At 36.9% G+C, this 27673-nt stretch overlaps 1 protein-coding gene across 1 annotated transcript in view; it reads left to right on the top strand.

The window, feature by feature from the left end:
* RBFOX1 (RNA binding fox-1 homolog 1) overlaps positions 1–27673 on the top strand; it is a 1343363-nt gene that overhangs the window by 302387 nt on the left and 1013303 nt on the right. The window contains exon 3 of the mRNA XM_050906339.1: positions 10887–10919. Within this exon, the coding sequence (XP_050762296.1) occupies positions 10887–10919 (33 nt within the window). The remainder of the gene's footprint in view (positions 1–10886; positions 10920–27673) is intronic.

Below are 27673 nucleotides of genomic sequence, written 5' to 3'. Positions count from 1 at the left end.
AACTTCCCTGTGAAGTAAAGGGCCTGCGTATTGCTTTATCCTGGTGAAGTACCTCACTGCTTTCGTCATACTGATCTATACCCAGCCCTTTTTTTAATGCACTTGCAAACGTGTTGTTGCTATGAGATTATTAAGAAGAAAGTGTTTATTTCAGTTTAGCATTCAATGTCTTTGCTTTAGGCCATGCACATTTTTTACCACAGAAGTCCATAATGTCAGTTGTAAAATTCAGTTGCCCTCTAGAGAGAGCCAGAATCAGGCACACTAGGTAAATTGTTCTCTGCATAAATGAACCCTCCTGTCCTCTGCCCCAGAACAGCTTGAGAAGTCGTCTTTTGTAGCATAACCCAAAGATCACCAAGACCAGGCTCCAGTGGACTAGATAGGAAATGTTGCCTTGCTAAGAATATCCTGACAACAACAGACAATTTAAACAAAAATGGGAAGCTTAGATCAAAGACCTCAACAGTCTGGGACTGCCATGGTATGATATAAGGTGTAGAGAGGAGGAAGGAAATTTGGTTTAAAGAAGACCCGAAAACAGGGATTTATGGGTCAAAATGTCTTATATTTTCCTTTTGTACATCACTTACACCAGTCCTCCTCCCTCCCAGTCAGCAAGCTACTGCCTTCTCTACTAACTGTAGTCTTTGGAAGTATTTGTGGCTTACTCCTATGCAGAGTTTACCACAATAATCTCATACCAGTTTAACAGAGCTCTGAATCCTCCCCGCAAAAAGATGGAAAAATACTTGATTATTTCTACCTCGGTGTAATAGAGCAACATGAACTGGAGATATAGTCAAGCTGTGAATGTCAGGAATAAATAGGCAGCTTACAAATGGCATTGGAAATGGTCTGTACTGCTGAGAGGAGAAAAGATTTGGATTCTTATTGTTTTGCTAGCTTTGAGGTGATTTAAAAAAAAAGTGGCGTGTTTTGATGAGGATGATACAGAGTGATGGCTTTTGAAAGTGCAGTAGCTCTTTTCTTTAAATTGTTTGCATTTTAGACTGAATTTATTAGACTGGGCTTTTTTGTTTGGCTGGTTTTGCCTCACCTCATACAATGACAACCAGGAGTAGCTCTAGCTTAGTGCAGCACAGGAAGGTGGCACTAATATGTTAACATCTGTTCACTACAGCAGAAGTACAACGACCTTGGTGTATCATCATTAATTTCCCCAAAACAAACCATCCAGAACTATTGCTAGTAGAAACAATTTGAAGAACATCAGCATATAGTCAAACTTGTTTAGTCTTTGACATTGATAGAAGGGTTGTTGCTTTTCTGACTGAAACTCATCACGACCACAAAGGCAGGGCCCTTGCTTTACCTAAGTGCTGCAGAAACGTTCGGCCCACTGGGGACACTTTGACTCACCCCCGTAAGAGGTGGAAATGAGCGTCCAGACTTCAGAAAACCTTGGCTAACTTCACAGGCTTCCTTTTTAATCAGAATGCATGTGAGCATTGACAAAGAACTTTGTCTTCATTTCTGTGCCTCACAGCCTTGAAGCACAGCTGTATAAATTATGTAGGAGGCAACATGTCCCCCTGGAATATGGGCATTTATGTATGTACTAGGCCAGTTCTTCAACTAGTGGCAATCGGCTACAGCACAGCCATGCTGATTTCCGTCACTTGAGGATCTGGCCCAAGTACTTTGTGCTGCTTCCCGTTATTGTCCCTCAAAACGACAAACATCTTTCAAACAATCCACTTAAAACTGTTAACTCGTAACGATATGGCTGCTGTTCTGAGTAAGGGTATTGTACTCATAAAAAGCTGTGCTGCAGAGGGGCCCGCTGGTGGGCTAACTTCCAGTCAGGCCATGTTGCCCCCACAGCTGGGGGCCGAGGGGCCGCTGTGGCCCCGGACTCGTCGGCCCCTCACGCGCTGTCCGGGGACCGGCACAGGCGGCTTGGCGCGGTTTGAACCGCCCGCGGCACCGCCGGCACCGCCCCGCTCGCGGCCTTCCCCCCCCCAACGCGAGAGCTGCCACGTGCTCCCTCACACACCCGGCTCGCGGGCGCGGAACCCTCTGAGGCAGCTCGCGCTCCTCGTGGCACGCGGCAGCTGCTGTTTGTAGTGTCGCCTTCCTGTGGTCTGTGAACTGGTGACGTTTGGAATTTGTCACTGCTACGGCATCTTTACACACCTTGCGTTTTCCGAACAGTAGGCGGTTCTTGTTTGTTGTTATATGACAAACCCCAAGGAAACAAAAGGTAACGGGGTGTTCCCTTGAGCACTGGCGTTTTTCTAGTCAGCTTTACCAGATTCCCAGAGCAGCCCCAGGGGCAGAGGAGGTGAGGGCACAGGGGGGCAACTGAAATTCATTAAACTCCTGAAAGTTTCCAGAGATGTGGACTTCCTTGGAGCTGCGAGCCACAGTTCATTGTTAATGGAGTTATTGGGTTAAGTTCATCATAATGTTTGACCTCCTGTTTAGGAGCCTGATGATGTGTGAAAGCCTTGCTGCCAAAGAGGAGTGATGGTGATGCAATTTTAGGGGCTAATGATTCTGCTGACCTAATGTCCTCGTACAGCTGCTTTCTATTACTGTCGCTTAACTGGGACATGGTAGGCTCAAGGGACTGACTTTATATAATGAGCTAGCTGTGCAATTATGGCAGCTACTGCAGGATACTGGAGCGAAATCTATCTCGTTTTTGCTTCATCATCTATTTTTATATTATTCTGGCATAATGTGGACATTCCAAAAAATTTGAGTTTATTGCTCCTAGGTGAAATGAATAGTGCTAGTAGTGCTGCTGGGCTGTTGTGAGGCAGGGATGGTAAGGGAATTGTTTCATAGCTAGCTTTTCATACTGTCCTCTTGCCGCAGTACTCTATAGCCTTATAAAATTATTGACATGTGAAAAAAAATCACCAGAGATCTTTGTGTTTATATTCTGGTTAATTTCCTTCTTGCTGAGTTAAGAAAGTAAGCAGGGAGCATTAATGTAATATTTACCAGAATCCATGGAAAAGCTGTAGTGGCTCAACAATTTACTTGAAAATGCTTTGTTTACCTTGAATTTCAGATATAGTTTATTGCAGTTACGCTCTGGATTTTTCAAAAACTTCTGCTGTCTAAGAAGTACGAAATCTTAGTTTTGGTTAACTTAGGGAAATTGCAAAGATTATCATAGGGTATAATGCAGCAGTATATGTGGATATTTTGCTAAAGGTATGGATAAAGTAGGTTTAAATTTACTTTTAAAAGGACAGCTGACAAAGTCCATTTGTTTGTACTACATACAAAAACTCGTTACTTTTTATAGTCAACTTATTATGCACTGACATTTTCTCTCATTATAAGAGTAATGGGATTTATTCCCCATATTAAAGAGGAACCAGTCCAATGCAGGTTTCTTTGTTAAAAGTGAGTTCAAATTTCAGAGAAAACCATGTCATTTTCAAACTGCTTTGTAACAGACACACAAATATATAGCATATTTCATGAAGAACATTGTATATGTTAGTTAAAACAAATGTTTGGGGGCTTGTTTTCCATTTATTTACTTATTTGGCAGAGTTTACTCTGATTACCCTACAGAATTTAAAAAAAAAAAAAGACATTGTGACTGAGACTTCATACATGAAGTGAATTATCCATGATAACTACTCCATATTTTGCGTACTGATTTATATAGCAAATTTAGTTGAAAGATCTTAAACAGCCAATATTAACTGAGCATCACAAATACTGTTATGAAGTAGTTAAGGGCAGATATATTTTCCACCAGCTGCTAAAATGGTTACCTGTATACTTACCGAGTTTCCATAAATTTGGAGTAATCTAATGCTGTTGTCCATAGCAGTAAACTGAGCAAAATTTAATTAAAGATACATATCTATGAAATATGAGTCTTGATTCCACCTGTTCTCCATTCAGCACATTCCACCCATGTATGTCTTTAATATATTGGATTTTTTTAATGGGCAGTCATGTGTGACAGCCATAGATAGAATATTATGTTTAGCATTTTGGAAGACCCAGAGAGCTGACCCTGCAGTATATTCAAGTAACTTCTCAAATGTGCTTTCAGGAGCAAGTGCTGAAGGAAGAGCATTTTACCCACATAGCTTCTGTGGGGCTGCTAGTTTTAAGTCGAGTTCCCTGTCCAGTTTGGTGTACACAGCTGCTTATTCTAGCAGAATAATTATTTGGGGATAAGGAGAGAGCATGGAGTCATATGGAAAATGGCCAAGGGCAGGAGGAGAATGGGATAGATACTTGCCGCAGCAGAGCTACTTCACAATAGCATAAAATGTCTGTGGGACCGTGGCCTGAAAGACAACATAGCCATGAATTGGCAGGCTTCAGTGCTGAGCAGTTCACTTCAGCAGCAATCCCAGCTTTGGGCAGAACCTGGGGGCACTAATGAGCCTTAATTGCTCTGAGCAGCCTCACTTGCCCATGGCCCATCAGCCCCAGTTGAGTTTGAGGTTCATGCACTTCTGTGTATGTATGTGTGCGTGCACATAGATTTCATTAGCTGCCTTAATCTACAGATGACTCTTTAAAATTAAACTTCAGCTTTTAAAAATACAGTTGTTTATTTTCATTGCCCAGGCGATAGTCCATCTGAGACTACACCAAAATTTCTCTTTTCTGGAGAGTCTCAATTTGGCTAGCTTGCTTACTATCGTGAAGGGAGGAGTTGCTATAAATAGACCTCTTAAAGCCTTCACAGCCATTTTAAAGAAGAAATCCAAGACTTTAATTTAAAAAAGTGTTTTAGTTTAGAGCTTTATCTGAGCATTAATCAGAACAATATTAAGAACACAAATGAAACAAACAACCTACATGAGTTAACATTTTTGGATCAAGTTCCACCTTCCTGATACTCAGCCACTTTTGGGACCATTAAGGATTAGATTTATAACTGGACGTGCAGGGTTTCTTGGTAGTCTAAGGAACATGGATGTAAAAGTGAATTTTACTTTGCTTTCCAGCATTGCTTTTAGAAAGCAAGAAGGAGGTGAATGAAAACGAATGACTCATAACTGACTTAGCAAGAAGGTGATATCTCTTGCATGTGTATTTTTGTATGCTTATGATAGAGATGTTTAAATGTGTTAAAAGAACAATTTAGATTCATAGCTCTGTTTATCATGATTACTTCACTAAATTTGGCTAGATACATTAGAATTTCACGTTTCGTAGGCATAGTGCTTTAGGAAGTATTACAATATGGTTTTGCTTAATTTTTTTTATTTTCTCAACTCTAAAAGTGTCAGACATTACATTGCGATACTAATAAAGGGGTAGGCTTGGTGGTTTTTTTTTTCCTGTTCCACTGCAGTTGTTTATCGCAGTGAACCAGTGATACTGCAGGTAATTGTTCACATAATGGAGTGTAGAAGTAGTGAAGAATACTCAGCATAAGGCTGGGTTTCTTCGCACACCTGTCACAAAATAGCTGCAACAGCTCAAATTCTGTTCAGTGCCATGGACTGTGAATCACAATCAGAAATATGTTCTGAATCCTGAGGAGTAAGAATAGGGACTGCTGTAGGCAAATGAAAAAGGGGAAAAACCAATGGACAATCAATCTTACATCTGTCCCAACCCACAAGTGAATTCAGAAATTAATAAAAGGTTGCAGCACAGTGATTATCAAATTGTAATTTTTAAAACTGCCTAAGCTCAGTGAGACAAACCTTTAAAAGTAGTATTTCACATTTGTTTAGATAAATGCCAAGCCATTCACAAAACCTTGTCAAATTTCTGCCCTTGATCTCCTTGTCAGTGCAAAACTTAATTAGTTATCTTGTCGGTGTGTTTACTGCAGTAGTTTCAGGACTGCTTAAGCAGGGGAGGTATTGGTTAACAGTGAGAGTGACACAGTCTCTTCCAGAATTGTTTGTTGGTCAGGTATTTTATATCTAAGAAAGGAAACTCTTGTCTCTAAAAAGAAATGTAACTTGACTCACTGTCTTCTACTTTCCTGACTCTCATGGCAGAACTTGAATGAAACATGACCTGCACATTCAGCCATATGTTCCACTCATCCCTACACAAAAGTTCAGTCGTGCTGTCTGACGTGAACGATACTCATGTTTGTCTTCTAACAGCCCTGCAAAAACATGAGAGGTGGCTTACATCAAAAGCTGTATTCTAATAAAATCACTTTCTAGAATATCTGTCTGTTGAATAAAGCTCTCGGGTCGCTTTACTAACGTCAGTAGTGGAAGAAAAAGACATAAAACCAATTCTGTCTTGTCATTGACAATTCCAGTCTTGTTAATTTTTTTCTTCTAGGTTTATATATTTTCTTTGTTCTCAAAATCCTCTTTGCCTAATATTCCAAAAGAATTTCTAAAGTCCAAAGTACAGGAGATGGTTTTCTTAAGCTTATTGTGAATGTTTATTTGCAGCATTTTTGGGTTTTTTAATCCTGCTTTGGAAATAGATGATGTTCGCAGTTAAGCACAAAAAGATGCTCACTGAACTGAAGGACATTTGGTTGCAGCTCTTTTGATGAGTGTTCTTATAACATAGCACATATGCATGCCTTATGTGAGTTTGAAACAACATGAGCTAAACATGAGCAGACAGTGAAGGACTTGCATGCATTTTCTTTCCTGGACTAGGACTGAAATAAGCCTTCTCTCATTCGATAGGAGCCTAGGAAGGTGGAAGGATATCAAAGGTGAAAACCGTGTTTTTTAAAATGTACAGGACTCAGGTTGATGTGAGAAGCTGAAAAAATTAGGAAGAAAATATCTTCTCTGGAAAAACGAGTAACACAGAAAAAGGGCTTCACATGTTGATGAGATGAGACATTCAGTGAAATGGTTACTGACTTTCAGGCAAGTGATACAGAAGAATCCTGGCTCATAATATGTCCCTTTCAATTTTTTCCTGCTTTTTTATCTTTGAGCTTTTACACAGGGAATTTCGTATATATTTAATACAAAAATTACATTAAATAAGCTTTCCACTTTCATGTTTCAGGAGCTTTCTTCATTCAAGAAGATTTCCTTTAGGTCTTTGTGGTGAGGTGCTGGCTTGAGGTACATAACAAATAGCAAGTATTTGGATGCTGTTTTAGAATGGCAAATACTATCCTTTTAATTAATTCTGGAGAGTAGGAACTACGTATGCATGCACCTGAAGATATGACCTTTCTAAACACTGAAAACAGTGAACAGTTTAAAAGACTGTTGACTGTATTTGCAGTGTTGTCACCATATCTACATTTTTGTCAGTATTCACAGGATTCCTTAAGTAGAATGGGAAGTTCTGAATTGAGTGCAACTTTCTCGAGTAGCAAAAAAGCCATTTTAAGGATGTTTTCTGTCAGTCATGTATAGCTTCTAGCACAAGAAAAATAAATAGCAGCTTCCCTGAGAAAGTGACATAAAACCATGGGTTTTTTATGTCAGAGGGATTATTGTGAGAAAGACAGGAATCCCTCACCCAAGGTGTGATTTCTCCTGATGAAATTGCTGCGTTCTTAACTAGTACATAAAATGTCAGGGGGGACAGCAAGAGACAGTGAAAGAACATCATACTTCATACAAATCATCAGTAAGAACAATAGGCTATTGCAGGTAGGGTGATCTACAAAGGAAGCCACCAGCCTTATAAAACAAGATCAACTAGTTGTGACAGGCACATTGTCTACTCTCCAGCTCTTGCTGTCTTGTCCCCACTCCTTTCCTTCTGTAACAATTAGCTTATTATCGAGATATAATCGTAGGTACTTCCTTACCCAGGATTGCCCAGGAAGGGGATGAATAAATTGGTTTTGTGTCTTGGGTGACTTGGCTACAGATCTCAGTGGGTGCTCTGCTTAAGGAGCTCGATATCTGGCAATACCTTCTCAGAGGATTTAATTGAGCAATCACACTGTGACATACAGACATTTTTTGCAAAAGCCTATAGCAAAGAATGACTTCCGAACTGCTATTCTTTGTCATACACGTTACACTTCCTCTTGTGTCTTCATTCACTGACTTCTCAAACGTGACAGAAGATACAGCTGCTGGTCTAGAAATTGTAAGTTTCAGGAACTGGGGGAGGGGGCTAGGGGTAAGGGGGAGGAAGAAATCAGTCATACCAATAGAATGGTAGTTCACTGCATTAAGATACATAAACTTAAAAAAACCCTCTGTTAAATCTTTTAGGTAATTGTCAGGCCTTCACAGACTGACAACAGTTAGCTCATTAATTTCATGAGTGTTATTTGACCTATAATATTAAATGAATGTGTTTTACTGTTTATTAATTAAAGAGTAGCTCAAGGAATGTCATTATTTTAAATAGAAACACTCCATCTCTGTCTCCATTTACATAGTGATGAGTATACTGTTAAAGATCATAGTCCCTCTGCTATGAGGATCACTTTACAGAGTTTTCAGAAATATCTCAGGATAAGTTCATATCTCTGTGTCCAGCCTGGATACAATACAGTTTTCTCAGCTGTATAGCTAGGGCTGGTGAAGTATTTCACTAATGTAGCTCTGGTATGACTGCCTGGTAACCTGCCCTGCTGTACAGATGTCAGCACAGTGCTGCATTGCTCAAAATAATGCTTTTCTTAGCAGTGTCACTGTATTGAGTTATTTGTCATTTCATTTGATAATTTTTCATTAGTATGCTTGGCGTAAGAATGTGCTAATGAAATTTGATAAAAATGTAAAGCTGGGAGGAATTGCTAATATAGAAGAGCCTGGTATGTTATCCAGGAAGAGATGGATGGTCTAGCAGATTGAAATGAAAGAAGTGAATTAATGTTAGTAATACCAAGTAAAAGGTCATGCTTCTAGGAACTAACTGGAATTCAACTGCTGAACAGGGATTTATCAGACAGTAACTTGGAGAAGAAAGATATGGGCATAATATGTCCAGTGGTCCAGTTGACCACTGGATGACTATAAAGCAGCAGGAAGATAAGCTGTATAAAAGAGAAATACAGTCTTTGGACATACAAGGTGAATTATTAAAATAGAAGAGTAATTATATTGTAAGGCATTAGTGAGTCCTTGTTTGGAATAGTCACATTGTTCAGTTATATTCACATTACTGACATAGTTGATAGAGAGACACAGGCAACTCTGAAAGATGGTTTAAAGCAAGATTTATGAGAGCTTCAGGAAACTCCACTCCAGATTCTGGTGTTTTAAGTTAAGCTAGGTTTTGGGTATATCCTCTACAATATATGGTTTTAGTCATTTGCCTCCAAGAAAGATGTAATTAAATTGTAGTAAGTAGGGTGTAACTCTACTGAGTTTATCAGTAGAAAGACCTTCTTGTGAGGGGACACTAATAGAGTGACATATTAAGCCTGATGGAATGCTAGCAGAGAATAGATGCGATCACTTTACGTAAGGTTTGTGTTGGAAAGGAAGAATAACTGTTAACGCTAAAGAATCTTGATGAAGAGGAATAACAAAAAAAAAAGGTGATAGGTTGTTTGTAAATAAATGGAATTTAAATAAGGTAAGTTCTGCTTGTGTGAGAGAAATTCTTGAATAGTCTTCAAAAATCCTATTAGTGACAAAAGATACACATTTCAAATGGAGCTGAATATTTTTGAATCAGGTTAAATTAAATAACTGTTTGTGATTGCAGGTACCTTGTTGTGATGTGACAGGAGTTCATTTCTATTCCTGAATTCCTTTGAAATAATTTTTTGATGAATCCACAGATGTCTTCCATTGAACAGCAGCTCTGCACACAAATTGTCTTTTTTGCTATACAGGCTGAGCTCCATTCAATAAATGCTCTGTGCTCTCCTTCCCCTCCCCTCAAACTGAGTCACGGTCGGTCACTCCCTCTCCTACTCCTAAAAGCTGGGAAGAATTGGTGATATCCTTTAAAAGAGATTATTAACACCAATATAAAGAAAGATCTATTCTCATGTAGACAGAATTATAGCTACGTGTCAGTCTTAAATTTGTGAGGAGATTATTAAGGGTTTTTCAACCTAGTAAGGTTGTGACAATATTGTGACATAAAGTTCTAACAAAGATTTTTGTTTTAGAAACGCAGTTTAACAGCCTTCATAGTCTAATAACAGCTTATTAACTTCATGTGTGTTATTTGACCTATAATATTAGAGTATATCGGTGTCTAAAGTGTAAAAGTTACTTTAATATAAACGATAATTGCATCTGTATCACACGAACTGAATTTTGTGCAGGTTTGTGATAGTAGTTGACTTAGTTATGGTTTGGTGTCTAAAGCTAGAGAGATACAAAGTTCGATTTAATTCCTTGATTGGCAGAGAGAAATAGTTGCTGCAGTTCCACGGCTGTTCAGGAGACAAGTATGTTTGTGTGAAGCGCAGCCTTGGTTGCTCTAAGTCAGAACTGGAACAGGGCCCGGCCTCTTCCCACAGGGGCCCCTGCAGCTCCCTTGCTGCCAAAACCTGGACACCTGCACAGTACGTCACTAGTGAGAAGAAGCTGGCAAACCTTTCTTTGTCACACTTTACATGGAATGTGTTTTTCAAAGTCTCTGTTGCTTCTAGCACCATGAAACTAAGCTGGCTTGTTTTCAAAGCATATCCTGGTAATTGTCTTGATGTGTTAGAATAGCTTATAGTTGTATTACTCATCATTTCTGTTCAGAAACAAATTAAAAAGTAGTAAAAATAGAAAAATATTTTTCCAGTTCTGTTTTGGTATGTTTCCTAAATTTTTACCCAATATTCTTGAATATTACTGTACTCTTAATTTATACCTGGTTTTGCCTTCTGATGTGCGTGAGAGGTGAATAGTCTCCTCACAGCATGAAAGACAGTTCTCTTCAGTTCCGTTCCCTCAAGCCATAACAACCAATTGATGTCAGTTACCTCAAAAGCAAATTAATCCCACTCCTGTTTTGATGAATCAATACTAATGCATTTTTCCTGTAATTTTCAGGTTTTGACAACGCTGGCTGCCAGCAAAGCTGAGGTAGGAAACCCTGTCTTACACTGGTGGAATGTTAAATAGCTGTCTGCGGTTTTGATAGTGGGGCTAGCTTTCTTACAATTTTGGGGTGAAAATTTAAGAGACTTCACTATGGCACTTGTACTACTTCTAGCGTTTAATGAGCCAATCTTTGGAATTCTTGTCCTGTTATAACAATGTTTAAGCTGATAAAGTCCTCCTAGGAGAGTTTTATCATTATGTAGGTCTTTGTGAAGATTTCCGTGGTATTGAAACCGCATAGTTCAGAGCTTTGTTAAGTACGTGTTATAATTTCCCATCAGCAGAAGGTGGCTATCTGACCTTTTCCCTATGCCCTTCAATTTTTCTACTTTGCTTCACAGCAAAGAAGGTATTGTATCTGCTCCAAAGTCGGTTCTGGTGGTTGGCGTGCATTCCTTCCAAGTCCATATCTAGCTTGCCTCACTTACCTGGTACCGTATGACATGAGCTGTTTGAACAGACTGGGACATGAGAGAGAAGTTTAGTTTTATGACAGAATGCTATGAGCTGAATTCTTGTTAAATTCTGGAATGACATTAACTGTATTGTATGTTGCCTATGTTGGGTGCTTGACATTGCTATAGTTTAGAGTGATCATTTTGGGTTCGCATTTATTTTGTCAGCTTTTCTATTCATGTGTGAGTACTTTACATAGTCTTAATGGGTCTAACACTATTCTTAGAGGTGAAAATATTATGATTATTGGAGTGTATTTTGAGTAACTAATTGCTAAAGCAAAAATGGCAGTCCTTTGTGACCACTAATGTGTGTTATACTGCATTTGTCTCTTTTGAACATTGCTGTTGAATAAGTCACTGCACTTTTAATAACTGACAGATATTTTTATTCAGTGCACAGTTACTGACTCATTTAAATGTAATGTCAATTGGAAGCTCAGAGCGTTTCTATATGAAACAGGTCTCAGACTCACAGTAGGGAATTTGTGATGTACTGCAAAGCTAATGTTTAACTATGACAAAATGTCTAGGTGACTCTAACTGCTGTAGTCAGATAAATTTTTAATATGAACCTTTGGTAAATTAAATTGCATTATTAAAGAGAATAGATAAACTGTGCTAGTTACTTTAAAGAACAAGGACACAAGTTCACTTGCATACTGTAAAAGAATGACATAATTCATTTTTGTTTAGATTAAGACTGTAATATTAACGTTCAGTTTTGCTGATCTGATTCAATTGCATACTTGGCTTGTCTCAGAGAGTTTCAGGAGTAGGATTTGTATCTGTTTTTTCACTGTTGCACTATTTTAAATGCCTGTTGCTCTTATATCACGAGTCCACTAATAAGTAGTCAGTTTCAGTTTTTTGTTTTGTAATGGGGTTTTTGGGGGCTTAGATTTGTCACTGTACATGTACTACTATCAATTTGGCTCCCTTATAAAGTCTGTTTTCCCATTTATTTGTAAAATGTTCCCATATACTTTTTTCCTTTATGTGTGTAAAATTCTAGAAATATTACAAGTTCCTGAGTCAGTCAGTTGTGTTGCTTTGTTTGTTAGTACTTTCACCATTTGAAAACCTTAAGAGAGTTAACACATTTGGTTGTTCTTTCAAAATGCTTATCAGCTGGCCTTTATGCTTCAGCCCATGGACCAGCTGACTTAGTAGGCACAAATCTGTATGTAAGAGGTTATCATTAGATGCTGTTTCTCCCATTCATGAAAGCACTCAGAAGAAATGCCAAAGTTCCCCAATACAGGGAAAATCCTAATTGAAGGTAAAGGGTAGTTAAGTGCTTTCCTGAATCAGGGCAGTAGTGTTATTTGTAAATAGTCCTGCTGAATTCAGTGGAATAACTCACAAGAATAACAACTAAAAAGCAGAATAAGCATGCAGAACTGGTTGCTGAGTTTTTGAATTAAAGACATTTTTCAGCTTGAGGGAAGTGACTCCTTTGACATAATGGCAAACTTCCCAAGATTTCTTCCTGGGACTTATGTAGTGCACTGTATATTAGGCGTAACTTAGTACAGGTTTGGTGTATTTTGAGGCTAACATGCCTTAAATAACTGTGTGTGGATGACATACAAGGCATTTCCTCAGATTTGAGAATAGTGGCCTCGTGTTTTGCCTGATTTTATTTTATTTATTTATTTACTCTTTGGTCTTCATGAACAGTTCTGAGAAAGATACAAGCCAAAATAGCCTTATTCTGGCTTACCTTTGCGTTGCGTCTTAACTCATTTGAACTCCTCAGTTTTTTGCTACTGTATAGTGCTTGTGTCGCAAGATCTCTAGTCTGCTTTTGAAAAAAAAAAGTACTTATGTTTGCTTTCTAAAATCTTTTATTAGAACTGCTATTTGGTTGTTCTTGAACTGTTGATCCAAGTAGTCTTGAAATTTGATTATGCCTCTTTTTGTTCTTAGTTGACATAGCTCTGTTCACTTACTGAATTTTGTATGAAGTCTGAGTGAAAACTTAGCACGTTTGTATTACTATTGAATGTTTTAGGAAGATACAAACAAGTTTTTTTCCAAACGCTGGTTGCCACATATCAACTGTAGAGAAACAAGTACATCTAGAGGAAGCTGTGAGGTAATCCTTTCTTCCATCTTCTAATACAAAGGGGCAACAAATAGTGACAGACTCAAAGCTGTAGGCAGCGAAGCCGTCCATGAATAATTGCCAAATCTGCCTACACTGTGTCTTTTAGTGTCATAGTAGTGTAAATATGCAAGTTAGAAGCATCTTAAAAAAGAATAACTTGTGCATAGGTAGTCAAGTATGAAGATTTTTATCACAAATTACTCTGGTCTCTTGCACAATAAAACACATAACAGATTGTGTTAATGTCATTACAAAATGGGCCTGAGAACAGTCTCAAATACAGCTATACACTGTCTAAATTGCCATAACATACACAGTACTTCATAATAAAATTTTCATGTGATTCCCTGGAACATCACAGTTTGAGGAATGACTTTTTTCAGGTCTGCTAACTTTATCTAATACAGGTATAAGGCAGTCTAGTCCTTTTATTGCTTTTTTGAATAGACATTTGTCCCCTTCAAAAGGCATCTCATTCAGTAAACTATGTGACTTTTCCCAGAGTGTCCTTCTTTCTAATTAGCTGTTAGTATAAATAATCTTTATGTTGGGGAAAGCATCATTTCTTTCCCTCTTTCTGAAACAAAAGTTGTTACCAAAATAGAGAACAGAAAGCTGCTTATGATTCCTGTTTTCTCCCCAACATTTGAATAAATGATACAGTGAAGTTCAAGGCCACCTTCTTGTGAGAAGTTAGAGGTCATGCCTGATTGAAATACAAGTTTAGTATAACTATGTGTAAGCTCTCTGCCTGCTTTTATGTGAGGAATGTCAAGGCAGCCTTTTTTTACTCTCATAAAGAAAAGGCTGCCCATATGTCTCAATAATACTGGAAATCAAAATCAGCTTAAAGCCACGGAGGTTATTAAATCAGAGTTTAAGGAAAACGTCAGAGTAGTAAGCAGAATATGGCTCTAATGATAACAAAACTGTGACTGATTTATACTGCAATCCATAAGGTCCTTGATTATCAGGAAATGTCATTGTTAAGCCCTCCCCTTTCCTTATGTGGAAGGGATGGGTCAGGCCTGGTGAGTAGCATGTTTCTGAAAAGGCCAATAAATGTATTACACTTCAGTTGCCCTTTTGCTGCTCTGCGTGTGGGATGGAGAGTGGAGAAAAATACTCTGACAGGACAGACAATTGTTTCATTTATTTTTTGTTCATAAGATGTTTATGAAGAATCATGTATGCTTGTGGTGTTGTGGAAATATGTTTGCATGAATGATGTGAGATGCCTATGCAAGGTGTCTTAAGCAGATATAGTCTGAAAGCCATTCAGAGCATTCGTGCTTGCTGATACTGTTGTCTGTTTGCATTACACCAATGCCTAGAGGCCCTTGCTGGAATCGTAGTCTTTCAGGTTGTGTACAGGCATGCGTTACACAGTGTTTCAAAGGTCTTATGCATTTAAGTAGATAATACATAAAATGGCTAGAGCGAAATGAAGAAAGTCATGTAGCAGGTCAGTAGCAGAACTGTGGGGTTTCATTGCCGGAAGGACCATACTATCTGTTTTTCCTAGTTTTAATGCCAAAGTGAACTAATTCATTTTTGAAAAGGAGTTAGTAAAAGAGCGTGTGTAAACAGATAGCAGAACTTTCTAAGAAAATATGCATCTACCAATATTGTTCTACTATTATTGTTTTGATAGTTTGCAGTGCGCTCTATTCCTAGTAGACTTATAATTCATTTTGCTAGTACATGAGTAATTTTTAAATCCTGTTGGCTGTCTGATTTATTTCTATGGGAAAACTATGATATCAATGGGAATTTTATTTGAGGAAACATGAATATTTGGTTGGATGCTCTTAGGATAAATTGCAGGTGTTGTATTAAAAATCCACGGTAGATAAAAACATGTCAGTCAGTCTTCCTAGCCTCTGTGTCCTACTTTATTCTCCAGAGCACACTTAACATGCAAGGACCTAGTCTGCCATTAGTCCAGGGTAAGTACGTGCTCAGGACAGAAGACATTTCCATTTCTATTTTCAGATTGTTTTTTCAGAATGAATGAATGGATTATAGCCTCTCCCTTTTCTGATGCATCAATACTTTGCATCAGCCGAGGCATTTGATTGAATCTATGCATTGCTAATCCTATCCAGCTGTACATTCGATCTTCCATAGAAGAGGAATGAGGCATTGAGTGATCAATCATGATGACTGATAAAGAATTTGCTATTAGTATTTTTTAATGTTCATATCTTTATTTAGAGCAAGAAAATATTTGCATTTTAAAGAACAGTAGCAATTTCTATACCAGTGTAGCCTAATGCTTTCCGTATAGTCATAATGATGATTATTTTAAGGGTCTTACCATCTCTATAGTTTGTAGCAGGACTTCAGAATTTATCAAGAGGATAATTATTACAGTAAGGTGGTCCTTTTTGCTTGATCCGTTGAAATCCCTTCAAATTTGACTGAGTCATAAGCTGTCACAGATTGTATATAAATAGGTATCACTAGTTTAAAAAAAAGGTAATTGCAGTCAATTGATAATTGTCGATTATATTACTAGTAAGGATATTCATAATTTCAACTATAAATTCAAGAATTATGTGTCAAAGTAATTTTCACTTGTCAAGTTTTTAGAACTGAACAGTTAACAATTGTGCAGAAGTTGTTATTTGATGTTTACCCATAAATAATTTCCTCTGAAAAGTATTTTACAAGCATATAAGCTGAGTAAGGGTCTGAACTCCCACTGAAAGGTGTCTATGGATAATTCAGTGTCACATATAAATCCTGCTGAGCACCTACCTGTGTCTTCAGATACCTAATAAACTCTTGATTGTCAGTGACAGGAACTCCCAGCTGTAGCAATTATCTTGACAAGTTAATATGGACATTCCAAATGTGGCAGAAAAGAAATTCATAGCAGTGCATGCCTGGTAGGTGACCTTTGAATGTGATTTGAGTGCATCGCCCTTTGAACACTTAAAATACCTGCCTTCATTAGTATTTGCTAGATTCCCCTCCAACTTCTATTACCAAAGGCAGAATCCTGACTACCTTTTATAGTTTCAAGGTTTAACCACATTAGTTACATATATATGCATAAAAACTGTACAAAATGGATGGGAAGGAGTTATAGAAAGTTTTCATCCATTTTCTAGGTGAGTTTGAATTTATAGGATCATGCTGCTTCAATATGAAATCCTCTACAGTAATTTTAAGCTGTGCAGTGTGAGAGAGAGTCTTGCTGTAGCTGCTGCTGTAAAACCTAATTTGCTGCATAAAGTAGGAGAGCTATAGTGAAATATGAGCCTGGAGAGCAACTCTTTTGATCTTGAATAGTCAAAAGGTTGGCATGTATAATGCTATGAAAATAAATGATGTCAAAACAGTAGGATATAATTTATGGTTTGGGGACTACTTTACTCATAGAAGCAGAAGCTTCTACCATTGAAAACCAAATAGTTCAACAAAAGATAATGAATGGAAATTACAAACTTTCATAAAAAAACCAAAGATATTGAATCATGCAATACATCAGTTTAGACATAACCAGTTGACTACTGATTATATATTATTAAAAAGAGCACTTGTAAAAGATATGATTGGAACTTTAGCCTTTGTTTTGTATTTCTTTAAATAAGTGCTACGCATTAGCTGTCATCCAGTTTGGCAAAGACTTGGTCACATAAATTGTCTTTACTCAGTTCCAGTGACAAAAGCTTGGGTCTTGTAAGCTCTTAAAAATGAACTTTTCTTCAGCTGTCCTGGTACAGTCTGAAGGTGTACCCAAGTGCTTCATGGTGCTTCTAGGAGAGTGATTGCAAAACAAGATCATAATATTTGTTGACTAAAATCTTTATCATTACTGTACCGTGCAGATTCTTATGTGTGGTTCTGATAGCTGAGACTCCATCGCCTACACAGGTTTCAGACTAGGATTTTTTTTTTTAACGTGTGTGTGAAAAATGGTCCATGGACTAAGTCAGTTACCTAAATTTGCTTCATTTAAAGATGCACAGTCTTCCCTAATAATGTCTCTATCTCTGGAAACAGTCTTTTAACTGTTTAGATTTATTCTTCTTTTTTTTTTTTTTTTTTTTTTAGATCCTCTATCTTTCTTTCGAGGTCTGCTTTGTTAAGTTTTCCTAGGCTTCTCTTTTGTCCTTTTGTCACTCAAATGCTGCTCAGTCCCTTTGATCAGGACTCTAAAGCTGTTTATGGAACATAGTGTGACATAAGTCTGGCTTTTTGTTCAGACTGGGATTTCATTGTACTTTGGAAAGTGTGCTATTAAAGGGAAAGTGTTCTTACTCAGATCTGCACAACTTCTGACAAGGCTGTTTAGATTAATATAGACCGGTATGTCTGATTAATTAGATTATTATAGATACCCCCACCGCCCCCCATATCTGTTTGGACAGGACTTCTATAGAGGCTTCTGAAGATAATTAGATTTAATAAAATAGTGATAATTGTGAACTGTCATGTATGTCTTCTGTGCATGTATATATACACACACACACAGACATTTTTATGAATATGTGGCTCCAGAATATGTTTCAGTAATGTGCATCGGTAATTTGATGGCAACAGAAATGAATATAAGCTAATCTCACTAAAGGGTTAGTATTGACTTGAAAGTGCACTTTGTTTATTGTTTCTGTTTCTTAGTTTACTTCTATGTCTTCTTGCTAAATGTTGTAAGTTTTCACTCCCTGTACGAGAATCTTAACACGTTTTGATGAAGATTTTAAAGATGCTGTATTAATCACACTTTTCTCAGTCCTTTTGTTGTGAATTTCAAGAGTATCATACTGTCAGAACAGTAGATGTGCCATATTGATCTTGATGATTAAATCAGCCAAAGGAAACTTGATTTCTGAGGGAAAACTTAATATTCTCAAAGCCGGAATGTCTCCTAAATATTTGTAGCCTACAAAAGTTGATCAAGTACCTTTCTTCTCTGATTATTACAGTGAATGGTGACACTTAGTTCAGATTCTCATCATATTAATGTGATGTAGTAATATATAAATTCATGTGTGTGTGTTTTCAATCATGTGAATACGCAGAGGTAACTTTTTTTTTTCCTATCTTGGCGAGGCAAGAAGATAAATAGGTGAAAATGTGTATGTGTTTTGAGCGATAAAGTTGGTTTAATGATTCTTGGGGAAAAATTCCCTGTGGTACATACAGTAGTGACTTGATTGAACAGGACAGAATCATGCAGTTCAATTAATGTGCAAATATGTGTTCACTGAACTTTCATTCCATTTATCACATGGACATGGAAATAGGGTCATTTTTTATCTCTGTATTATGTATATGACATCTTAGTTTGCTTCTTGCATGTTCCTATGGGAAAAATAGCAATGTGGCACACCATAGGCAAAAAGAATTGGAGATAAATTCCTCAGCTGTCACAAACGTCTTTAAGTAGATCTTTGTTTGAAGATAAACCTCTTCCTGCTGCAGGGATTAACATTAAGAATGCTTTTGCATGCTCTTTCCATTAAAATTGTATGCATCTCTTGGCCATATGCTGTGAAAAATGATTAGCAACAATTGTCATGTTTATGAAGTACATAGCAAGGAAAGTGTAATCACAGAAAAAACTCAAAAGGAAGTTTTAACTGAAAAAACATTAGTATTCACCATTGGTTATTTAAAATAAGAAGCCACCCATTTCAAAGTCAGTTTTTTCTGATGCTTATAAAGGTTTTCTTCCATCCTCAGACCTAGTGAAATTTGTCTGGAGACTGTTCTCTTTCTTTTGACTAATTATTCTAAATCAGGTTATCAAGGGTACAGTTGAGTATTCAGTTTATACACTGAAAACCTACAGTGGAAATTCTGTTATTGGAAAGTATAGTGAATAAAGTTTTTTTTCTTTTATTTCTGTAACTGAAAAAAAAAAGTTTTCTCTTGATATTGAATGAAAATCATTCATAACAGCAGGGGAAAAAGATGGAATTTCATAGGTACAATGTAAAATAATGTGATAAACCAATTCCTTTCATAGGTACCTATAAGAATATAGAAAAGTGGTTAAAATTTTCATTGTTCTATTTCATTGATAGTCTAAAGTAAAAACCTTTTGACTGACACAGGCAGCTGTATAAATTAAAGACTAGCTGAATTCCACATGGAATTGTAATCTTTGCAGGCAAAGCTTATAAACTTTAAACAAACCACAGGCCAAGTTCTCTGCCATGTAAATTGGCAGAGCTTCATAAACTTTAATGGAGCTGTGCCTTAATGGAGCTGTGCCACTTTTTAAGAGCAGTGAATGTGATCTTAATTTAGGTAGAAGGTGACAGAAGCTTAGGAATATAAAGAAGAGTCTAAATTGTTAATTATCAGTCTCCACACCTCACTGTTAAACAGGAAGAAGTCCCATTGGCTTTGGGGACTGCAATGTCTGGTGAAAAAAGATATTTTTTTCAGCAGTTATTTAGTTCAATAACTTAATGCTTTAATTAATGTAATAGAATGAATCACTGCAATGTAGCCCTCTGGTTTTGGTCTTTTCCTCAGTCAGCTAGTTTTCTACCTTAAAAGCACCAAGAAGGAGCGTTCAGTCTGAAGCACGGCTAAGCACCTATCAATGTATTGCAGTTAACTTGGGTTGACACCTGTTAAAGTATTAAATGTGATCGGTTTTCTCATTTACTGTCTGTGAGCTGAGGTTAACGTAACAGTGATGGTTAGGTGCATGCACATATGCAAACACAAATATTATCAGTGTACTCTTTTTCTTTCTACGAGTAAAAGATGCAGGTCTACTAATATTTGAAGTAAGACAGTACTTGATGATATGCAAAGAAATAAGCCTGTCCCATCAGTGAAAGAGTAAGTCATATTTTACAAAGGCACTAGACTGCTTAAGAAGTTATTAAAAACTGTATTATGTAAAAATGCAGAAAAGACCATATTTCTTACAAATTAAGCTTTGTACTGCTACTTAACGTTGTGCACGAAATGGGCAAAACAGATATTCTGGCAAAAGTTTATGAACGAAATGTAAGTAGTTTGGAGAAAACAAAAAAACCCACTAAAGTGCAAAAGTAAAGTAGTTTTCCATCAGTACAAAAACATTGATTGCAGAAGTTGTAGAGTATTATGGTTTTATGTTTAGGGGAAATAATGGGTTTGTAAAAAATAGGTTTTACATAAGTTAATTCACAAGTAAAGCAATTACGAGCCAAACAGCACTTTGTTTTGGGACTTCTTTTCTTCACTAGGTGGCTTTGGAAAGGTGCTGCTGACCATTCACATTGTACATCTTAAACAAAAAGCTTTACTTACCAGCAATACTTGCTGCAAAGGTGAATAGCCAGACTTACGAGGTGTTGTTTGGGGGAAGTGTGTGTTTGGTTTTTTTTTTTTTTCCTTTTGACTGAAGTATTAAGTATTAAAATTGTTTGCTTTCCCATTCATGTTTGACTAGCCACTACCCATGTTTCCTATCCTCCTGTAAAAACATAGGGTTTGAGGCCATTTAAAACTGGAGTGGCTGTTTGGAGAAATGCTTATATTGCTATAATAGAGGCAAGGAAAAAAAAAGTGTTGTTCTCTGGCTCCCGCTTTTCATAAGGTAAGATACTGGGAAGATGAACAGTAGTACCTGTATTGGTGTACCTGTGGTGCAGGTACCTGCGGTGTATCTGCTTCAAGGAGAATGAGAAAGAAGAACTCCTGCCGAGTCTTAATAAGCTGAAGAAAACAGATGAATAGACTTGGGAGAGAGACTGTCATGTTATGGAGGAAAGTGGGAAAGCTGAGCAAGTAATGGGTGAAATAATACCCCTTTCTCCTCCTCAGTAATGACAACTTTGAAGGAGGGTCAACAAGGCATAGCCAAAAATTTCCTCTTCAACTGCTTCAATCTTGAGTTTTCTCAGATGGCATAATTAAAATACTTCTGTTGTGGGCTCACGCCAACAACTGTGTGCTTTGGGATACAGAGGAAGATCTGCATCTTTCACGTTACAACAGGGCAAATGACAGAGGGCAGCCCAGAGTATGTTTTAGCTTGTTGAGGCACGTTTTTTTCCACAGCAGTTCCACATTTCTTTGCCATTGAAACAGGAGTCCAACTTCTGGTCTGATAAAGAGTTTCCAATTACCTGTAGTCTGAAAGTGGTTTATTCACATTATGATGAATTATTTGCAGAATGACTAAAGTGTTTTCCTAACCCAAGGATATTTGATTGGGGATTTATGATTAGGAGATTAGGCTAAAGTCTTCAGAATCATCTTTACAGGGTTTCCGTAACAGAACAGACTAACTCACAGGAGTTGGTTTGAAAATTACTCTTCCTTGCTGTATCTCATTTTTTCTTCCTAAGTGCCCTTTATCCCCAAAGCACATGGTGAATGTTATAGTGTATATGATTTGAAGAAATTCAGAGTAGATTCCAAATCGTCTAGAGAAGCTCAGCGAGTTCAATCTTTTAAACTCGATTACTTTTTTGTGCAGACTTTACATTCTTAGACTTCAAACATAACAAGAGAATTTCTTTCCTGCTCTGGATTCAGTGAATGTTTATGCTGTAACTTCTCTGAGGAGGCAAAGTAGCTCCCAGCTGAACAGCTCTTCACATACAGCATGATTTTTGAAAAAATGAAATTGAAAACAGTACAGTATTTGAGCTCTAGATGATTTATTCTGGCAAATAACAGAAGGACATCTACAGATAAACATGGATGATTACATGTTGGTAAAGCCACTGATTGTCAGGAGACCAGAAGAATGTTCTAGGAGGAAATATCTGTGATGTTTAATGAATTATGATGCATCACTATAAAACCTGTGTTACAAAACAGCTTTCTAAATCAACACCAAGAATGTACTTAATAAATAAAATCAGTGTTCTAAGAACTGTATTACGTTCATTAATATAGTTTGTCTTGCATTGACTTAACCCAAGAAGCCAACTTAATACTGTTTGTAAGTTAGTTTTGAAGCCTACTTCTCAGAAGAGAATCATAGTAGCAGATTAAGGCCTAGACTAATATTAACAGAATGCCAAACCAAACAGGCAAACTAATTTAATCCTGTCTCTGTTAAACTTTTAATAAATACTTTGTTCATTGTTATATGGATGATCTATTCAATTATAATTCTCTACTGCTCAGTACAGTATTTTCGGAGAGGTGTTACAGAAAACTCAAGAAGAGTCGCAACGGCAGTAACAAGTATTTTTGAATGTGGCTGTAACTGGCAGAAAGTTAGGTTTATGGCTCTTTACTGAATAATTTAAATACCAAATTAAAGGAGTCATACAGAGTAGTCAAATGTGTCTCTTCTAATAATTATAAGTGCATTATGGTAGAGAGAATGTGAAAGTTTAGCAACCATATGAGCCACTGATTGAGCTGCTTCTCCGACAGGTGATTTGGCACTTAATTCCTTATGACCCATAGCTAGTCTCATGGAGATACTCTGCTACAAATAGTAGGTGGCTTCACATTAGCTTCTAGATTGCAAAACTGCATCTAAAATCTCTGATCTCTTAGTCTCTATACTGTCCATATAGAGACTAGCAATTTTCTGGTGGTTTTTTTTTTTTTCCTGACCATATAATCCTTCACTAGAAAACACTAAGCTGTCAAAACAAAAACTGTTTGTAGAAAAGACTGGTAAAATGTTGGTACATTTTCCATTAAAAAAAAAAAAAAGAAAAGAAGTTGTAGAATTGTCAGAAAAAGAATACTGTGACCCAGTCCAAAATTCTATTTAGTTCTGGGATACTTTCTGGTTTTTTTTTTGTTTGATTGGGGGCTGAAGAATGGAAGATGTTTTGTCAAAAAAGTTACAAAGAAGAATTCCAGTCTTAATAGTAGAAACATATGGTCAGTGGCTTGATACCTGTTATGCTGGTACTGAAATGCCATCAAGTATTTTATCAGAGGGCACTGTGTTAGACTTTTCTGCTTCCGGATAAGATGGTCCAATTTTTCTTTTGTGTTTGCAAATTATCACTTTGTATTTTTTCCAATTCTAACACGATTTTTTTAAAAAGGAGACTTAGAGAGTAGTAATTTGAATTTAAGAGATGGATTCATTTTCAAAGTACGTGCGGTTGTTCTCATGTAGGCGTGTATTTGAACTTTTTTGAAGGTTTCTCAAGGTGGAAATTGCCATGCCGTGGGTAACACTAGAAAACTGTAATATTATGAAATATTTTAAGCAATTCATCAACCATTCTGTGGCCCCAACTACAGAAATAAGGCTTTGAACAGTCAGCTGAATTTTACTCCCTGGATTTTCTGTTGTCATTTTCCTGAGCCAGGGAGTCTTCAGATGTGTTTCTGTTCCTGCAGAGCATGGTCTGTGTTTTGGTTTTGTTTTGTTTTGTTGTTTTTTATAAAGACCCCAGATTCAGCTATATAAGTGTCCACATCCAGTTAATGGCAAAATTTTAATAACAAGCTTCACAATATTTCACCCATATGCGCTCAATGTTCTAATTCTACGCTCCTAACTGACATCCGTATACCATAGTTGCATCAGAGTTGCATGCTCTTGAGCAGGACTGATGATGTGGAGAACTGAAGTATTTAGTTTAAGTCACCAAACTGTTTAAAAACAAAAATAATGAAAAAAAAATCACTTCTTCCTTTTATACAATGTTATAAAGTGAAGACATATGATTGCATTTTGATTAAAAGTAATTACAAGAAACCTTAATTAGCTCCTGATCCCGTGAGTTTAGAGGAATGCTCTATTTAAAATGAACTACTATGAAAAATTAATATTTCCTGAATACTTCCATAATGAACAGGAATTTTTTTTTCCGTCATGCTTTCCTGGTGTTTAAAGAAACCTGAAAAAATAAATCAAATTTAAAATTCCCAGAAGAACACAGAAGCCACTAGGAACCTTATTGTCATCATTCCCATAACTGATTTTAAACACTGGATTTTCATGGATAGGTAACCATTTACTTTCTACATGAGTTGCTGTGATAGGAATTTATTACAGGACCTCGGGGAAATGTTGTTACATCTATGAAAAAAAAGTTACCATTAATTTTGTGGAATTAGAACATCGATTTAATTTGGCCTCCTTTAATTGATGTTAGGTAGCTTGGGAACTGATGTCCTCACTTTGTAAATGCACTTAATCACTTCTTGCTGCAAAACCTTGAACATAATTTTTCCAATCAGAGCTGACAGTTGTAGGGTTAAAGCTCAAAGCTAATAAATTCGCATGGACTAGATACTGTACTACCTGAGGTCCTCCTTCAAAAATATTTATATAGCAAAGCAAGTCTGAATAATTTTAATTAGATAATTAGATTTAATTACATAACTCACTAAGTAGTCTTTTTCTAAATAAATTTTATTTGCTCATGTTAGCACAGTAATTCAATTTGGTGATGTTTTTCTTGATGGGAAAAAATATTCCTCTGCTTGTACGGTTGTCAGCTAGCATACTGTAGAACATAGTTAAATATATGGTCAGAGTGCCTGGAATTAAGTGGCGCTTTGGTTGTCATTTCTGAAGGCAGAGAGGTTTTAGCAGCATGTGGACAAAAGACACCGTCAGGTTAAAAGTCATGCAGTTCACAAAAGCAAATGTCAACATGCTCAGGTTAATGATGGCACTTTAAATGAATGATATGGAAATAATTACTTTAAAAATTAGTCTGCTTATTCTCATTTGTGGTATTTCTTCAACATTTCACACTTCATTTGGAGAATAAAAATAGATTTGTGAGTGAGGTGTTTTAATGACTTATTCCTGGTGAATAATCATTGCTGCAATCATAGTTTTCCCTGGAGATCATGGCCCAGATAAGAATGAGATGTTGGTTGGGGGAAGAAATAAGAACTCCAGAAGTCCTTTTACTGTAGAATACCACTTTTCATTGAAGTTATTTCCTCTCTCATTAGTAGTCTTGTTTACGATCTCCTAGGCACCTAGTAGGAACAGTGAGATAAAAGAGCAAAAAAGCCTTTTCTCTTGGAAAAACTCCTCAAGTAGTCAAAAAATCAAGACTACTTTTTCACCAGTGGAGAGCTAGTAAAACAAATAAATCCCTGTGGCAGCTTATCTGGCTATTAATAGGTTACCCAATCTTTTTTTCTGTAGTACTACTGAAGAAAGCTCTGGTTATCCATAATGGAGCCCACATACCAGCATGGTATGCCAGCGATCCTCTTCTACTTCAGCTCCATTGCTGAATCACAAGTGTAAGGCTTTTCTAGTTGACTGTCTGTGGGATTTACTCATGCTGTAGAAGAAAAAGGTGATCTCTCAAGTAACTGTGACTTTCTGTGTGCTCTTTTTAGTATACTTTCTAGGCTCAGTACACTGGGATACAGTATTTTCAGTAGCTGGTCCATGACTGAAAGACATTTCCTTGAGCTGGCAATGGGAAGGGATTGCACTACCCTCTCAGCAAAATGCCAAGCTCAATTCTTTACTTAGTTCTCACAGAAAATCAAAAAATTCTGAATGAGGCAATCAAAGACAGAAACAAGTCTTTTTTTAGTGGCTACTTCTTTCTTTCTTTTTTTTTTTTAAGGTGGGCAGATAAGAGTAAATTTGTGAAATGAAAAAACATGTTAAACAATTCAAAATTATATGAATAATTAACTAAGCAGACCTTGAACCTGAGGCCTTTCAAAGACATAACAACAGAAATTGACCACAACTAAATTATCTGTTCTATGGACTTCCTCTTTTTCATTTAGTCTTTAGAAACTTTATTTGTATCTATGGGCAAAATTAGTTGGGGTTTTAAGTTCAATGACTTGAAGTCTACTCTGTAAATGCATAGTAGAGGTAGACCTTTAATTGTATATTTTCTTTTAGAACTGTTTGTTTTCTTGGTCAAATGATAATTTTTCATAAAAATATTGTAAAATAGGTATTCTCCTGCCTTAAAAAAATAAAGCAAGATATTTCAAATTTATAAATGAGAATAAACAGACTTATTTCCTGAGTGATCATAACTCTTCTCAGGTAAATACATACTAGGCACTTTTTAATTACAAATGTAAAATACTAAATAGTTCAAAGCAATGTGAAAACTGTTACGGCTTACTATGTAATTAGAATGTGTTTTATCTTTACACCATTCAGATTTTGATTAAAATTTCTGAATATATTGACCACTATCAAATTTATCACTCTTCCCAATTTGCTTTTCACACATAACTTCGAGTGTTATCACTTGTCTAGGACTGCAGATAAGCTCTTCTGATGAGTTGAAGGAAAGGAGCAGATGATGTTTTAAATGCATAGATATTTCACTCTCAAAGAGAAGGATTAAGGAATGACTTTTAATCCGAATCCTGTTGATGCAGACCAGGCAGTGTGGTGTCGATAACTGATGCATTGAGGGCAGATGTTCAACTTTCTCTGAAATACTCCAACACTGCAAGTCTTAGAAACTGAGAGGTGTAATGGGGGATAATTCTTCTACTCTAGGAAACATATTGTACTATGCACATGGTTAAAAGCAGCATATATTTATGATCCCTCTGATACCTGTAAATGTAAAATTTTCCACTTACTAGAATTGTTGTAACTAAACCAAATTGGTTTTTTACTGTTTTGGGGAAGTCAGGAAGACTCTAAGATAAGAGGCTCCTAAATAATGTCACTAGGATAGTTCGACCTTAGAGAAAACAGTTGCGTGAAACCATAACGATAAAGAAATTTCAAAACAAGCGCCTCAACCAAAACAGACTACCCTTGAAGGACATGATATACATGATCTCAGACCTGAGTATGCGCAAAAGCAGAGGTCAGCCAGCGGACACAGTGAGGAAGAGTATATCCTTCATCCAGAGACCCCTGACGACCACCTGGAGACATAAACAGACATGCGCAAGAGACATTTGCATATGATAATGAGTTCCCGGAAATCCGGTGAATATGTATAATGACTTCCTGGAAATCTGATGAATATGTATGTAGAGCTTGTATATAAACTATGCAATTAACCTGACTGGACACACACAATAGGAGGAGATATCCCCTGTGTGTCCAGCGCTGCAATAAAGAGTACCTACTTAATAGTCCCAAGACTATTGAGTCTTTGATTTCAGCCTTTCATGGCAACACCTCATTTAATGGAACTTCTAATGGAAAGGAGGAGAGACTTTCCTTGCATATGTCACATCATCCCAAGCTACTACCTAGCTTGTCAGCATCCTCCCTTAACATGGGACACAATCTGCTTTTA

Source organism: Gymnogyps californianus, chromosome 15, assembly GCF_018139145.2.
Source record: "Gymnogyps californianus isolate 813 chromosome 15, ASM1813914v2, whole genome shotgun sequence".
Classification (NCBI taxonomy): Eukaryota; Metazoa; Chordata; class Aves; order Accipitriformes; family Cathartidae; genus Gymnogyps; species Gymnogyps californianus.
This window is presented reverse-complemented; position numbering and strand designations above follow the sequence as displayed.